Source organism: Notechis scutatus, chromosome 1 (genome assembly GCF_049901735.1).
Source record: "Notechis scutatus isolate UNSWTSFEM ecotype Mainland chromosome 1, rNotScu1.2, whole genome shotgun sequence".
NCBI classification, from domain to species: Eukaryota; Metazoa; Chordata; class Lepidosauria; order Squamata; family Elapidae; genus Notechis; species Notechis scutatus.
In genome coordinates this window covers 85,484,476-85,502,541 of record NC_142009.1, presented here as the reverse complement: position 1 = coordinate 85,502,541, position 18,066 = coordinate 85,484,476, and the positions used below count along the sequence as shown (strand labels likewise).

Here is an 18,066-nt window from a genome sequence, read left to right as displayed (position 1 = left end):
CTTGGAACATTCATCTCTCCAGTAGGCACTGACTCAGTCAAAAATCTCTATGGAAAGCTCGGTATCTTATCCCCTTCCTAGGATATCACAGTGCCAGCAAGAGACAGGGTAGCTCTAATAATTGCCTCAAACCATTTTCTTCCATACAAATATAGATGCTATGGATCAGAGGAAGCTTAAAGGTTAGAAAAACGTGTACACTTTGCAAACTGTGTGCCAGGCTGTACATGCATAACTCTAGGAAGAGTTATTTTTTCATGTCCTTTAGAACAGGGGTCCCCAACCGCCGGTCCGCGGACCGGTACCGGGCCACGGAACAAGCCTTACCGGGCCGCTGGTTGCTGGCGCCGCCATCTTTTTGGTAAAAAGCGCTTCGGTGAGCTTTTCGGGTAGAAAGCTCACCGGAAGCGCTTTTCGTCATAAAAGATGGCGGCCGCGCTTCTGGTGAGCTTTCCGGGTAGAAAGCCATTTCTACCCGAAAAAGCTCACCGGAAGCGCTGGCGCCATCTTTTTGATGAAAAGCGCTTCGGTGGCGTCACCGGAAGCGCTTTTCGTCATAAAAGATGGCGGCGCCCAGTTGACGCCGGTACCGGGCCGCGGCGCCCAGCTGATGCCGGAACCGGGCCGCGGCGTCGAAAAGGTTGGGGATCCCTGCTTTAGAAAACATTAGTACCTTTATTGTTTTCCATTTGTTTGCTAAGTGAGAATAGAAGAACTCCAGAGATACAGCCATTGTACCATTTAGAACACAAGAGTTTTGTGGTATCTTAAACATTTTTTTAAAAAATGTACCTCTTTCATCAAGTTTAGTTCCTGCTGACTGCTTGGAGATGTCCATTCAGTTTTCAGTTTTGTCATTTTATTGTAACGTTCAGAGTTAAATAACCATAGAATGAATGCCTTAGCAGCCCATAAAGATCCCCAGCCAACATAAATAGTTGGGCTGCCACCCCATGACTGCATGTAGTGCAGATTAGCTTTATGACTGGTTGTGATATTCAACAGTCGCATGACCACACGTCATACTGGGCTTTTGCTGGTTTCCAGCATTGTTTGCCAGTTTTCAACAAAAATGCTCAAGTGAAGATAACTTTCAAGAAAGGGAGAGGGCCACTCTGCCCCTCAACCTCCCTATATGTTTTTTTTTAATGTGGACCCAAGACAGTGGGCTCCAAAAGACAAAGAGCCAATCCAACAACACAGGTCCTAGACAACACCCATACAAGCACTAACAGGCTGGTACTCGTAGAACTGACTAACTGCTCTCTATTCCACGCTTCCCCACTGCTTCTACACCTTCAGCTACTGTTCCTCCAACTACTACTCCTTATAGTAATACTTCAGTCCCAGCTGCCTCCCTGCTTAGCTTTTATAGCTAACAGTTGCTATTCTGGCTAGAAGAGGCCTTAAATGGACAGAGAAACAGCAGCACAGGTGCTGGCCATTTTTAAGGCAAAATGTTCTCTCATATACAGTATGCAGACTACATGGTGCTGTCCTGGAAGTGAACACCATTTTGGAATGGCCACATTATGGTCACTCATTGTTTTCATTGTGGCCACACCCAAAATGGTGCCCACTTCCAGGATAGCACTATGGGGCCTCCATGTTGGCATACTGTGCAATGGAATGGCTACTTCACAAAGGAAATCTATGGAAAATATAAGTGACCGAGCTATGATGAGAGTGAGGATGTGGGGTAGGACCCAGTGGAGTGAGAAGCAGGCTATGGGGACCCAGAGGGTAGGATGAGGGAAAGATAGGCCACATTACTGCAGCTGGACATAAGGAAAGGTGGATTGCCAAGCAACTAAATTTTGTTCATGTGACCATGCGGGCATTGCAGCGGTTATAACTCTGAGCAGCATTGTAAGTCCATTCATTCAGTACCCTTTAATTTCAAACGGTTTCTCAATATATGGTCACAAGTCAAGATCCACCTGTTCACTTCCTTAATCCTTAAAGAGGTTGACAGTTGTTGACAGCATCAAAATGCAAACAATACAACAATATACAAAAAAACAATATCACCTAAATACTCAAAAGACAAATGCCAAATAGTCTTCAGAAAAGCTCCATTCTGACCAGTTTCTGGAAAGCTCAAAGGCTTAACCTTGGAGGGAAGCTATTCCACAGTTTCCCTGAGGAAGACAATTTTTTGGTCTCAGCCCTCCTCTCCCTACTTCAGGAAAGTGAAACATCACTAGCAGATCCTCTTGAGGTATATTTACTGGATGGTGGGTTCTGATGGGAGAAAGTTGTTTGAAGATACTGGGAGCTTAGCAAGAAAGGACTTTATGTGCTACTTTGAACACTTTGAGTTGTACCTAGAAATGTACTGGAAGCTAAAGGAAGGCCTGTTGTGACTTTTAGGAAGTGACACAAATTTGGAAAACTTGTGATATCTGTATTCAGAACTTTAGAAAAACAAAAACTCTTGCAACATGGCATAACGTGCATGCTGTACTTAATGCAGATTAAATATTGGCATTCTCTGGTGGGCTGCCTGCCCTAGTTTTATTAGTGGGTGTTCTCTTTTAAGATCTGAAGACGTGGACAATCATGAGACAAGAATGAGCATGGAAAGAAAAGAGAACCTTTTGGGGTCCATCCTATTGTAATGGAAAAGAATAAAGAAGACTTCCATGTGTTGGTTTAGTCCTGGCCATAAAAGTCTTTCAGAAAGCATGAATTAATTAAAATATTTTTCACATGTTAGATTAAATGCAAGCCCTTTGAGCCATATTAGATGATTTGCAAATGTCTGAAAATATATGCCTTTAATAGTTACATGGCAAGAAAACATGAAGCAATAAAAATGTAACATTTTTATTGCATTAATAAATCTTTATTTCTGTTAAAGCAGTTGTAAGAGGCTAAGAATGCAAGCTTTGTTCTGAGCAAACTGGATGCCTTTCTCCTCATATTTTCTTTCCAAAGTATCTTAAGTTTCTGGATCAGCTCTCTGAAAAGATGAACCTGGACAGAATAGCAGTGGAGGTTGGATTTGACATGAGGTTGGATGCAGTGCTGGCTCGCGCAGAGCAGTTGATCAAGTTGGAAGGAAATACATTGACTGACAATAAGATCATGGTCCGAAACCTACAGAGGAAGGTAGGAAAAATATCTAAACAACAGAGCTATTAATGCTTGGTTCATTTTTACAGCATTGTAATACCAAACTAGGGCTGGAATAGTATTCATTTAAGTCTCACTCAAATCCCATCAAAGTGAAGAGAGAGAAGTAGGCTCCACATTTCCCTGAATGGAGCATATAAATAAATGAATATTTACTAACACAGGTACATGTTTTTTTTTTAAAAAAAATTTCAAAATGTAGGTAAAAACTCAGAAAGAGCAACTTGAGAACAAAGAATTGCATGTGAAACTTTTGCGTCAGAAGATCGTCCATCTGGAAGAAGAGAAGCAAGTGCGCACAGCCCTGGCAGTAGAAAGGGATGAGGCCAACCTCACACTCAGAAAGTTACAAAAGAAAACAGACAGATTGCAGAATGAACTTTCTTTGGCGAGAGAAACAAACACAGATCTGAAAGTTAAACTTGCTGACACGAACGAACTGAAGGTGGGTAATAAAGCTAATAGCGTGATTCAAGCCATATTTAGAGGGGTATGAATAAAAGATTTGTGTTTAACTTCATAATAACTATGCCTAACCTGTCCATCACAATTGCTTCACAGTAGAAAGCTATTTTGAAATGATTAGCAATGTGCCTTCTTCAAGAACCTGACATTTAGGAGATAGCCCATCCCTGACACAACTTCAAATATGTGTAGCATTCTTCCTGCAAGTGAGCCTTATTTGGGTAGATGAGGCTCAGGGAAAACTGAAATACTTCTTGGCATCTTATATGATGTTTCCCTTACATCACTTCCATGTTGTTGTTGTTTTTGAATTTGTGTTCAGATCAAAGCACTGGAGCAAGACAAAACCATAGAAGAACTAAGCAAATCTCAAGAGAAACTGGAAAAGATGAAGACAAAAGTTGAGAAGCAATTAACCTGTGTCCAGTCTGAGCTACATGTTAGAGAACGTGAAGCAAAGGAAAATAAAGAAAAGGCTAAACACTTGTTGGAGTCTGTGACTACAGAAGCAACAGCACTTAAATCAACTCTTGAAGAAGTCATGAAAAGAGAGAAACAGGTGTGTGCCAAGATCACCAATAAGGGCTATGTGTTATTTGTCACCTTTATCCATTCATCAATCTAGATATTTGCTCACTGACAGGACAGGTAACAGTCTATTAAAAGGAACCATCAATAATCTAGGATAATCAAAACAACACCTTGCATTCAGGGTGAATCATATACCACACAAGCATATCCCTGAAGATAAGCTCACCAATTATCTTGATCCAATACTTGAGGGAAGAACCAGCTCTTTGATACCCTACAGAAGACTGACAGGTTGGGGCCACCTGAATCTCAGTGGGTTAACTGTTCCATAGGGCAAGGCCTGTTTAACAGAAAGGATTCAGAACATGCCCACTCTGTTGGGGATAGGCAGAAATAATTGGAGACATCACTTGAGGATTTCAAGAAGAGATTGGACTGCCATTTGTCAGAAATGGTATAGGGTCTCCCGCTTGGGCGGGGGGTTGAACTAGATGACCTACAAGGTCCCTTCCAACTCTGATTATCTGTTATCAGAGACAGGTAATCCTTGCAAATAACATGGCTCTATGCAATGAAGGGCTTTAGGGGGTAATAGCTAACGTCTTGACTTGGACCCCAAAATCAACGGGGCCCAATGCAGCTCACAAATACATCATAGTAGTTGGTGTTACTGTGCCATGTACGTTCATAACCATTCAGAGCATGGCATTGCACACTGCCTGTAAGCTCCACATAGAGCACATTGTAATAATTCCGATAGAAAGTGTGCCAACTTGGGTTTTGAAGCAATTTTATAAGTTCTCTTTCAATTGAAAAGAGCAAGGAAGAGGATATAGGCAGTAAGGAGTAAGAGCTCATCTACACATGTATGCTAGTGTGTGGTGCCAGTTACCTGGGGAAGAAGTAAAGCTGTATGTACAGTTGCCTTGACAAGAATATGAATCATTGCATTACCAAAAACATTAGTGCAACCCATAGGATTCATTAGCATGCCAGAAGCTTAAAGAAATTTGCAGCGTAACCATTATGGTCACTAGACAATTTTTGTGGAGCTTCATGGGACTCTCCCATTAAAAGGTACCATAGAGCGATGTGACTGGAATATCACCTACAGGTTTTTGAGCATATTTCAAGAGGTTTAATTAAGACACAGCAATAAAAAGTTGCAGTGATTGTACCCTATGACTATCATTAAGTGTTGTACATTATGATTCTTGATTCTTAACAAATGTATCTTTTCTTTTAAGTATACTGAGAATATTTGCACCAAGACAAATTCCTTGTGTGTCCAATCACACTTGGCCAATAAAGAATTCTATTCTATTCTATTCTATTCTATTCTATTCTATTCTATTCTATTCTATTCTATTCTATTCTATTCTATTCTACTCTACTCTACTCTACTCTACTCTACTCTACTCTACTCTACTCTACTCTACTCTACTCTACTCTACTCTACTCTACTCTATTCCAGTGGCCTTTTCCACTACTGTTTATTGACCAAGTCACAGCTGCAATTATTCTGGGTCAGCTTTGTTCTATGGCAGTGATGGCGAACCTTTCCATCCTCACGTGCCAAATGTGTGCACGCGCACATGCACCCGTGCCAGCACCTATAAGGCAATGCACGTGGGACCCCCATGCCCCCTGCGCATTCACACAAGACCCCCTGCACATGCCACACGTTTCTGTGCATGCGTGTGTGACCCCCTATGCACACCATGCATTTTTGTGCATGAGCACACGTCTCCTGTGCACGCCCTGCCCCCCCACATGGGTGGCAGCTATGTGACGATCAGCTGGCGGGCGGGCGGCGGGCGTGCCTGTGCAGTAGACCTCTGGGGCGATGGCTCGCATGCCAACAGAGATGGCTTTGCGTGCCACTTCTGGCACGCGTGCCATAGGTTCGCCATCATGGTTGTATGAGGTCAGCTGTGTTTTGTTGTTTGGAGACTTGTGCAAGTATGAATTATTTAGAAGTTCTTTGGCAAAGAGTCCTCTCTTTGCATATTTCTCTCTATCTCTGTTAAATGGTCTCAAGACCAGGGGTGGGATTCGACAGGTTCGCATCTATTTGCTAGAACCGGTTGTTAACATTCTAAGCAGTTCGGAGAACCAGTTGTTAGAAGAAATTACTGGCCTAATCCTGTAAGGAAGGCAGGAAGGAAACATTCTGGGGTTGCTTACAGAAACTGCCTCTCCATTAACCCTTATTACATTCTTGGCAGGACTAGACTTCCTGTCTCAGGAACGTCTCTGGAGTTTTTTTCTCTTCCTTTGCTGGTACTTTGCTTGTGTGGAGTGACCATTCAAAGTTACAATGGCACTGAAAAAAGTGACATGACCATTTTTCACACTTGCGACTATTGCAGTATCCCCACAGTCATGAGAGGCCAGGCGAGGAGATGCGTGCCTCAATGTGAGTGATGTTGAGTTGGCCATGCCCAGCCAGTCACATGACCACCAAGCCATGCCCACCAACTAAGCCACGCCCACAGAACCGGTTGTTAAAAAATTTGAATCCCACCCCTGCTCAAGACTATATTGGAAAAGTCTTTATTTTAAGCAAAACAAAAACAAAAAAACAAACCTAGGGCATGAAGAGTGTTTTTCTCTTAAATCCCTTACTTTGCAATTATTATTATACTTCTGCACAATCTAATTTAGGCCCGATGTGTTTTTGAAATCTCATCCTAAAGGGGAGGACCCACAGATAGGTGTCTTCATTACACTTTTCCAAGAAAAATAGTTTCTCTGGGAACAACACACAATGATCAAATGAAACCTTTGAGCCACAAATGCCCACTTATGGAACAGACGTGCTTGATGATCTGTGTGAATGTAACTCTAATGTTTTATAGATAGAGTTTTACTTATTTTTCAAAACTTCCCTTCCTTTCAAAAACAAAAATATTGCAATCTGTTACATCAAATGTCATCTATTTTAATAGCACAAGACTAAAGAACAAACAATAATTGTAAGCCTTTGGCATGCGACCTTTCAAACACACTGACCCACAAAGGTCTGAACGTATTTTAAGATGAATTCAGATCGTGCAGTGAGGTGTGCAATATTAAATATGTGACTCCAATACAAATTACACAGAACTTTAAATTTTCCCCTCTATTTTGATTTTTTTTTTTTAAATCACAGTATGCTCCAATGTTTGGCACAAAACAATTACTTTCAGCTTCCTTCCTGTATTAATTCCTATATTAATAAGTAGATTAAACTGTACATTTACCTATTTATCTACCTGACGTCTCTCTGACTTTAATGAAGATGTTAAATCTAAGCCCAGGCACCACAACTTCAGACAGGAGAAGGGGAATGTGCTTCTCTTGGGAGATAGTCTTCCATAGTTTTTTTATTTTTAACGAAATGTCACGAGGAAGGGTTCCAAAACATTTACTGATTGATGTGTTGAATGTATGTTGCCTGCTTTTTAGCATCTAAAACTGAAAACTGACATTGAAGTGCAAAATATAATAATATAAAGATTTCAGAAATGCACTTAGGTTTTTTTTTTTTAAATTTTTATTCTCTTGGGCAGCCATTTTTGAGGAAATAATTTCTTTTTCTAGGTGGGTAAATATATATGTGAGCCAGTTTGATGTAGTGGTTAAGGCAACGGGCTAGAAACCTGGAAACCATGAGTTCTACTTCTACCTCACGCACAAAGCAGCTCTCTTTCAGCCTTAAGAAGGAAGCAAGGGCAAAATCTTGCCAAGAAAATTACTAGGACTAGTTCAGGCAGGGTTAGTTCAGGCAGTTGATTGGAAGGTGCAGAAATAAACAAACAGCAACTACAGATAATTCTTGACTTACAACCACAATTGACCCCGAAATTTCTGTTGTTGAGACAATTATTAAGTGAATTTTTACCCATTTTACAACTTTTTTTTGCCACAGCTGTTGAGTGAAGCACTGCCGTTGTTAAGTTAGTAACACCGTTGTTAAATGAATCTGGCTTCCGCATTGACCCTGCCGATCAAAAGGTTGCAAATTGTGACCACATGACCATGGGACACAGCAACGGTCATAAATATGAACCAGTTGCCAAGCATCTGAATTTCAATCATGTGACTATGAGCATGCTGCAATGGCCATAACCGTGAAAAATTGTCGTAAATCACTTTTTTCAGTGCTGTTTTAACTTTGAACGGTCACTAAATGAACTGTTGTAAGTTTTTAGAATTTAGAATTCTTTATTGGCCAAGTGTGATTGGACACACAAGGCATTTGTCTTGGTGCAAATGCTCTAAATGTACATAAAAGAAAAGATACATTCGTCAAGTGTCAAGAATCATAAGGTACAACACTTAATGATAGTCATAGGGTACAATAAGCAATCAAATCATACTAGGAAACAGTCAGTATAGATCGTAAGGATACAAGCAACTAAGTTCCAGTCATACAGTCACAAGTGGGAGGGGTGGGTAATAAGGAGTGATGAGAAGATTAATAAGTAGTGCAAACTTTGTAAATAGTTGGACAGTGTTGAGGGAATTATTTGTTTAGCAGAGTGATGGTGTTCGGGAGAAAATGTCCTTGTGTCTAGTTGTTCTGGTGTGCAGTGCTCTATAGCATCGTTTTGAGGGAAGGAGTTGAAACAGTTTATGTCCGGGATGTGAGGGGTCTGTAGATATTTTCACAGCCCTCTTTTTGACTTGTGCAGTATACAGGTCCTCGATTGAAGGCAGGTGGGTAGTAATTGTTTTTTCTGCAGTCCTAATTATCCTCTGAAGTCTGTGTCTGTCCTGTTGGGTTGCAGAACCAAACCAGACAGTTATAGAGGTGCAGATGACAGACTCAATCATTCCTCTGTAGAACTGGATCAGCAGCTCCTTGGGCAGTTTGAGCTTTCTGAGTTGTTGCAGAAAGAACATTCTTTGTTGTGCTTTTTTGATGACGTTTTTGATTTTAGGTGTCCGTTTTAGGTCATGTAATATAATAGAACCTAGAAATTGAGAACTACCTGTATATTGCTGTGAAACTGAGAGACTCAGAATGTGTAGCACATCCTCTTCAGAGGTCCCTAGTTTTGGTAAGAATATGCCACTGAATTACAAAACATACTGGGCTCTTTAGACTAGGTTTCACTAGTTAGACTTCAATTCCTGTAACTTAGAGAATTCTCGAGAAACAAACAAAATAATTATTTTTGCTCCATCGTGAGTTCCGTGTAGTTAAGGCTGGTGACACCACTAAAAGAGGCTCATCTGCTGGCCACTCCTGACATCTTTTCAGATAATAGAAATATCAAGAGGAGTTTCAGGTGTAGATTGCTGTAAGCCAGCATTTTGATTTGGGAGAAGACATGTCATATAGTCTACCATATTTGTTTGCCTTTACTCTTGCAGCTGGCAGATTTCCGAAGAGTCATCTCTCGCATGCTGGGTCTCAATATTGACACTGTGGCTCTTCCCGACTATGAAATAGTAACTCGTCTTGAGGGGTTGATCCATTCTCATCAGCATCTTTGCTCTCCTTGTGCCTGCTTCAAGTGTCAGTGAAAGAAGATAGACTCTTACAGCTTCTCCACTGGATGCCTCCTTTCTTCCTACAAATAATAGTTAAAACAGCAGAAGTCCAGGTGGATGTTCCAAAAGTTGACATTTCGTTGGAGTTAAACTATTGCCTACTCCGAGGAAAAAGAACATTATGAAATACCAATGAAGTACCTTAATAAACAATATAATTGGGTGAACAGCTTAAGGTCTCAGCATCAAAACTGAAACAAAATTCTCATAATCATCAAAAAGTGGAATCTCTCAGATGCCTGATATTGAGCAGTGACTCCCTCTATTCTATAAGCTATCCTGAGAGTGGAAGGGCAGAAGGAGGAAAATCTTCTGTGAACAGATATTTCCAGATGCAACAGATCCTCTTAGAATACAAGCGTATGTGTCAATGCGCTTTCTTTGTAAAACAAGAGATAAGATCATTTCACAAGTAATTGTCAAGTAAATGACAAGTCACAGAACAGATGTTCCTCTGTCTTCAGTTTTCCCATGTATATATATAATGTGCCTGTTTTGAGTCTGTGACATGTATAGGAAGTTCCCAAGAATATCAGTCCATTTTTAATATGTTTACAATAGTGATTTAAATATTACAAGAGTCCTTTAAAATTGCATCCAATTTTAACATGTCAAAGAATTACGAAAATTTGAAGAAGAGTATTAAGTTAGAACTTACAGTACTTGGAAGAAATATCACATTGGCACAATTAAACAGATAAGATTAGCACTTGGACAGCTAAAATTAAAATACCGTATTTGCCGGCGTATACAACTGATTAAAAATTTTAAAACATCCATTTTGGCTTCAGTCCCATAATCCATGAAATATTTTCCATAGGGTCCTCAGATTTCTTGAACCTTAGCTTCTAAGAGCAGAGAAATGTTCATTTTAAAGGAGAAACTTCATACCTCAAGCTTCATAAGTGAAATAATAGCAATATCCATATTCAGTATTTCTCCGGTGTTAGGATTTGCCAAGACTGACTATGAATAAGTAGTATTCCTAGTCATTCCATGTTCCACCATGACCCAGAATTGGGGAGAATTATGTTAGTCCTTATAGTAACATTGTTCATTTCACTCTTTTTGGCAACAATAGAAAGTTAAGACCAAGAAAAATCAACACAGGAAGGGAAATGGTGGCATATTTTTCTTGCTGAAGCTTAAATACATAGATGCTTTGAATTTTTAGTAATCTACCAAATTAGCAAAGACTTAGTAATATTACAGGATCGGAGATTTAGAAGTGACAATCCATTCATCACAGGACAGGTCCCATAACTCAGTATCAGGCAGAGATTTAGAAGATCAAAGGTTCAATACTTCGCTAATTTAAGAAATCTTGAATCTACTATTCTGAACTACACCCCTTTTAGTAATTTAAATAAATGCTTTGAAAATGTCTATCTAGATCAAGTTTCTGGTACTATTTCCTTTGGTAGAAATAACATTTGGAAAATAGTTGTCATTTTTAAGTGCTGTGTGCATTTTTAAAAATAAACCTGTAGGTTTTAATGAGAATAAATCATTGCTGGATAGAATTTTTGGGGTCATTTTGCAAAACGTCTTTCATTTTCTTTGGAGTCTTGCTGAAACATTCTCTTCTGGTTATATGTAAAGATTGAATTGTATATCTCCATTTTCTAAAAGAATATCTAAATATCTGTTTAAAGTTTCACATGTCTGACATACTGAACGGGTAATACAGTAGAATGTCAGATCGATAGAAAACACAGACTGCAACCAAAAGAGCTGCTCAATTTCCTGTGAAATATGTGGGTGGCTTATAAGATTTCTTTCAATTGCAGGGAAGAGTATCTTGTCACTGATAATGGCATGAACTTGCCAGATCTCCCTAGTAAGTCCACCTTCCCATTCCTTCTACCTGATTTTGGGTCTAAGAATATGGCTATTTCCCAGGTCAAAGCATTCCATACTGGCATGTTAATACCTGTTTTTGTCCCTTCATCTGTAATCTCAAGGGGACAGAATGAAAGACCCATTTCCCCCCCATGATTAAGTTTTTAAATAAACGACACTTATTTGCTCATGTAACCAGCAGTATAAAACAAGGTGGTTATGGAATAGGCACAATAATACAAAGGAATGGAGTAATTTTTTTAAAAAATGAGGACATCCTTGAGAAGATAGACTAGTTATAACATATTAAGTAAGTCAAAGATCTGCATGTTACAGCTAGTCAACTGTAAACAGACTGAGCAAATGAGACAGGGAGGCAAAGAATGGGACACATACTGAGCAGACTGAATGGAAAATGAGAAATAATTCAAATAACCCCCCCCCATTTTTTCCTGCCAAGTTTGTGTCATTGGTTCCAGGTAGTCCAGAGGTTTGGGGACATTGGGTCTGAAATCCACACCTAATCTAGATACAAATTGCAGTTCATCCCACCAGATCACCTGGGGAAAATGAATTTCTAATATATTCACTTCCTGATTCCCATTTGAGAGTGTGACTTTAATTATAGAATACTTAGAAGACGCCAGTCAAAAAGCCACTACCTTAAAAGTAATCAATTGTTTTACAAGCCTGCAGCATTTTACACATTTTTCTATGAAACAGAAACCTTTTTTCTAATGTATTTGAAACTTGACAGATCTATTGTCTTAAAAAAATAAAAAGAATGAATTTGGGTTCTTAGAAATAAAGTGCTCTTGGTACTGTACTGAAGACATTGCTTAGTTGGGAAAAAAAAGAGAAGAATGATTTGGGAAATTTGGAGAGTTCCAGACGGAAAACATAATTACATTGAATGAAAATCGAAATGTAATGTCACAAACAAATTGAATAATTAAGGATTTTGGCACACTTTTGATAGATATTAAAGTACTACAAGAATCAAAATCAGGCATAGGTGGCTCATAGCAGCATGTCCCAAACTGACTTCTTCCAGATTTTTTCAACTGCAGTTCTTGAAATTGGTCAGCTAATGTGGGCAAAGATCAGGGAATATGAGACAAATAACCTATAACTTCTGCAAAAGTTATCTAGATTCTAATGGGAAGTCCTCAAAGAAAGTAGAAGCATTCTGATAAGCATAGAGGCTTTTAGAAGTAACAGTAAGCAAACAATATGTGGATGGATTATGCAAAATAAGCTTTTTTTTTTTTTTGCAAAAGAATATAGTGGTATCAGGAAGAAACAGTACGTGTGCAATCCTGAGCATATTTGCAAAGGACCTTATCTGTTGTAAATCTACTTCTACCAGGAAGTAAGGATAGTAGTTTCTCTACTACTATGCAGAGGATGCTCAGAATGGGAGGAATATTGTTCATAATTACCAAGTGGCATGTAGACATTTTCACCCATTTGCTACTGATAGTCCTCTAAAGAACAATCTCTAAAATATTTTGGTTATGCTGCAGGTGATTAATTATAGGGTGCTGTCAACATGAACAATATTTAACAAAAAAAGGCTTTGAATTGTAGAAAACAGTGAAATAGCAAAGAGACACTAAACAAAATCTACTGGGAAAAATGTTTGGCAGCATTAAAGGTCAGATTCTGATTTGTAGAACACCTGAAGACCACATATACTACTTTATGATTTTCAATAAACGTTGGATGTAAATTCTATTAACCATGTTTTATTTAAGAGAGAAAAAGAATCACAGCAAACCATCATAAGGGCTCTGTATTTGAAGAGGCTTGGAGTAGATTTCCATATTTATTGTCAGCCTCACTGGAGATTCTGGGAATTGTCCAACACAGTAGGAAGGATTAATTTTTATTGTTTGCTGACATAATTAAGATGTTTATAACATTCCCTATTTTGTAGGATCTCAAAGCATGTTATAATCAATAAAACCAGTAAAACCATAGAAAGTGGTTAAAGAAAGCTGACCACTGAACTAATGTTTTACTCCTTTATTTCGTCCCATATGAGTAAAAAAAAACAAAAAAACACGTAAAGAATGTATAAGAGATACACCCTTTTCTAGACTGGGACATCCTTCCCTCATTCATGCTGTAATAATCTCATGGCTCAACTGTGGCAACATGCTGTACATGGAGCTGCCCTTGAAGACTACTTGTAAACCTCAACTAGTCCACAATGAATTGGTGTAGGTAGTTAAGGGCATGCGTTAGTATGCTGATATGACACCTCTGCTCCACATGCTACATTGTAGACTACTTCTGGATATGATTCAAGGTGCTACTCATGACCTACGAAGCCCTCCATGGCATAGGGCCTGATTATTTGAAAGACCACCTATCTCTCATATGTATGCCTGACTTTCTCAGGCTCACAAGTTTGCCACACCAGACTTTATTTCAAGGTCTTTCAAATAAACCATGCCATTTATCACGATATCAGGAAGCAGGTATTCTCTGACATAAATGCCTGCCTTCTGGAATGAGATTCCTTTTGGCTCCCATCCTGTTGGTGTTTTAGATGGTTACCAAGACTTGATTGTTCTTTCAGGTCTGGACCCCCTCTACTGGATGTTGGATGATGGGATGTCTGCATAAGTGGGATTTTCCAGGAATGGGCAAACTGCAGATGCTGGACTACCTCAATTGGTAGAGCAACTGGATGGGCTTGAAAGTCAACTTTTGCACCTTGGTTTCCCCATCCTTGCATTAAACTTTTAAACCAATGCTTGCTGCTTTTATATTTCATTTATTCACTTCTTATTGCTTCCAGTATTCCATATCTTCAATGGAAGCTATAAAGCTGCAGATTTCCACATCTTATAGACGATTAGGTCAACTGACTATTTCAAGTAATCTGTATTATTAGTTGAATTGGGTTCTGAACCAAATTCATAAAGTGTATGTGTGAATGTATGCACGTAAGCACTTCCCACACAATGCATATAGACTTACATGCATACATATGCATTGTAGTAACTAAGACTACTTTTACCATATCGTTGTCTTTTCACAGATGACGAATACAAGATAACATATGGTAAAATTATATATGGATCAGTGCACTTCCACACAGGTAATTTAGCATGAAACAGATTGTTTGTGATTGCAGCAATCTACAGTGTATGCTTCACTGGGAATAAGTGACTATTAGCATATTCAGTGATACCCCTATCTTATTCCTATATTTTTAGTAAGAGCTACTGTGCCAAGGCTTGTCTCAACTGTTGAGGAAAGCTGGGAGTTGGAGAAAAGAAGGTGCATGGGAACAAATTTGGAAATATTTAACGGAGAAAGGACATGCTCATGAAACATTACATTTTCAAATTGTTTGCTGTGCTAACAGACAGGGGATGAAATGTTATCATCAGCAATTTGTACCAGTATCTCACAAATACCAAGCCGACATAATGAATGGCCATACAAAGAGATAAAGATAAAATAAGGAAGATATAGACTACTATGAACAGAAGCCCTCTGGATATGAATCAAAAGATGAAATGAGATCATGGACAACCCAGGCTTCTGCAATAATACAAAGGAGGCAGGACCAGGCATGAATCTTTTTGTACGGCTTGACAAATTTTTCTTAGTTTATTAAAATATAGAACACAAACAAAAATGAAAATAATGGAAAAGTAGGGGAGAAAAAGGGAAAGAGGAAAAAATGTAGGGGAAGGGAAAAAGGATTTACTTCTAACTCTTTTAAGCACAGTAGAATAAGCTACATACAGCCTCAACTGTTTACTTTAGAGTAATAATATATACTAGCCATTTCTAGACAATATATCATGGATTAGGACCAGTAGTGGGATCCTACCTTAGTCGCTACTGGTTTGATGGGTGATCGTGCGCACGTGCACGCCCCTAACACACACACACACACACACCAAACAAGCCAATCAACAGAGGATGAAGAAACAAAAAGCTAGGAGTGACCCTCCCACCCTCTCATGCGCTTTTTGGTCTTTTATCCTCTCAGCTGCTCGCTGGAGGCTTTTTTCCCCTCCTCTCAGCTGATTGGAGGCTTTTTTTCCCTTCTCTCAGCTGATTGGAGGCTTTTTCTTCCTCTCAGCTGAGTGGAGGCCTTTTTTTTTTTTTAAACTACCGGTTCAGGTGAACCAGTCGGAACCGGTAGCATACCACCACTGATTAGGACTCCCAATTTCCTTGCAAACCAAAGGATTGCTATTGGCAGCTTTGAAAACCTGAAGAACACCAAAACCAAACAAAGGGAGGGATGAGTCGATGTGGCTGGAATGTGATAGTCTTTGTCTTATGCATGTTCAATTTAAGCCAGAAACAGCACGACCATCCAGTGAGAAATCCTGGCTAGACAGCTGGAAATAGATGTTCACATTTGCATTATTCAGAGAAGGTTCACAGATGAATAAATGTTCAAGTCATCAGTGTTATGTTTGATAACTGAACTAAGGGGTGGGGGGCATGAGAGACCACATGTAAAAAAGCAGCAACTGATAAGGTACCCAACATTGGGCCCTAAAGGACTTCTCTATTTCATGAAAATTTCATGAAAATTTCATGAAAAAGAGAATATCTGTAAGGGAAAGAAAACGAAAACCATGGAAATTCTATACCAGCAATGCCAAGGGATATTAGTTATGTTAATACTATTTAAAGGTCCAAGGTATTAAATGAGGCAGATGGATTTAGAAGTCCCAGTACTGAGACGGCAAGGATCACCTTGGCCGCCAACAAATCATTAATGACATGACCCAATGAAGAACAGGACTTAACAGGACTATGGTTGAAAGATCATTAAAAGAAAAAGTGAGACAAAAACTGAAAGAGAAATATTAACGTTATCTACTGTAAAAAGACAAAAAGTGATACATACAGAGATGAAGTGAAAGCAATAGAAGGACCAAAGAAACCTTTTTAAACAAAGGGTCTAAATCTAAAGATCCAGAACAGGAACTAATGAGAAGAGAGCAGTTTTATAAGTTTTAAAAGAAAAGGTAAGAAAGGGGGACAAAGAGATGAATACAGAGAGAAAAGAAAAGAAAGCAAAGGATTGATAATATAAGGAACTTCCATGGTTATTTTCACTGCCCCCTCCCCAGGGGGGGAAGGAAATTGGCATGTTAATACCTGTTTTCCCCCCATCATTTGTAATCTCAAGGGGATAGACAAAAAGACCCATTTTTCCTCCATGATTTTTAAAGAAATGACACTTATTTTCTCATGTAACCGGCAATATCAAACAAGGCAGTAACAGAATAGGTTTCATAATTCAAAGGAGTATTTTTTTTAAAAAGGGGGGCATCCAAGAAAAAGGGAGAGAAGGAAATACCAGATAATAAAATTGCATGCTAGCTTTTGACACTGCAAGGTTAAATTGACTGACGTGAGGAAGAGAAGAGAGAAAGAAGACGAAAACAAAAAGAGGAAACAACTGTTTAATCCACAAGACTGTATTTAACTAAATTTTATTAGACTATGGGAGGTATGTAAGAGATATGCAAATTGGCAAGGTTTCAAGTTCCATCAATATGTTAAAAGAAAAAAGACAAGAAATGGGATTTTACTTTTGACAGGCATCCAGGTCTGATCCACAAGGTGACAGCAAAGAGTCATTCTGCATCTCTGTATAATCATCTCATATGGGGCTGGTTTTCTGCCACCTACATATGGTAGGCCTAATTTTTCAGAGTGTAAAAAAATCAGTGGTTGCCTTGATGCTGTTTCTTTTACATTAAATAAACAGACACCCTGGTGGTGGAAATTTGAGGTGCAAGCACCAAGGAAGTTTTGAACACTGTTTCAGAAGAAGCTGTTCCCAACTTCAATGATATGCTTATATTTTAATGCTTCTGTCTTAAGTGGAAGTTGAGAGAATACACATAATGGGGATGAAATTGACTTTATTCTGGTGCTAGAATTATTCTGTTGTAGTAGCTCCAAGCTTTTTATACTGTATGTGTCTGAAGATAAAAAAAAAATAAAGACATTTGAATTATGGAGACCACTCAGAGGTGGTATTCAGCAGGTTCTGACCAGTTCTGGAGAACTGGTAGCAGAAATTTTGAGTAGTTCGGAGAACCAGCAAATACCACTTCTGACTGGCCCCGCCACCATCTATTCTCTGCCTCCCAAGTCCCAGCTGATTGGCTGGGTCTTCTTTTGTTGCCCTGCACAGGAGAACAGAGCTGGAAAGCAGGTTAGTGGGGTGGGGAGGGAATGGGATTTTGTAGTAACCTTCCCCCAGGAGTGGGGAGGGAATGGAGATTTTGCAGTATCTTTCCCCTGCCACGCCCACCAAGCCACTCCCACCAAGCCACGCTCACAGAACTGGTAGTAATTTTTTTTTGAATCCCACCACTGAGACCACTCCTCTTAGAGGTTGCTATAGGTAATCCTCAACTTACAACCATTCATTTAGTGACCGTTCAAATAACAGGTTATCAGAGTTGGAAGGTACCTTGTTGGTCATCTAGTCCAACCCCCCATTTACACCATTTCTGACAGATGGCAGTCCAATCTCTTCTT

The 18,066-nt window shown here is 39.3% G+C and overlaps 1 protein-coding gene across 2 annotated transcripts in view; it reads left to right on the top strand.

Moving 5' to 3' along the window:
- Positions 1-10,125, top strand: part of CCDC170 (coiled-coil domain containing 170) — a 60,341-nt gene extending 50,216 nt beyond the window's left edge. For both annotated transcript variants that reach the window (XM_087969994.1, XM_087970000.1), the window contains exons 8-11: positions 2,941-3,114; positions 3,341-3,583; positions 3,926-4,162; positions 9,499-10,125. In XM_087969994.1, coding sequence (XP_087826120.1) covers positions 2,941-3,114; positions 3,341-3,583; positions 3,926-4,162; positions 9,499-9,651 — 807 coding nt within the window. In that variant the 3' untranslated portion in view covers positions 9,652-10,125. The remainder of the gene's footprint in view (positions 1-2,940; positions 3,115-3,340; positions 3,584-3,925; positions 4,163-9,498) is intronic.
- The last annotated feature ends 7,941 nt before the right edge of the window (positions 10,126-18,066 follow it).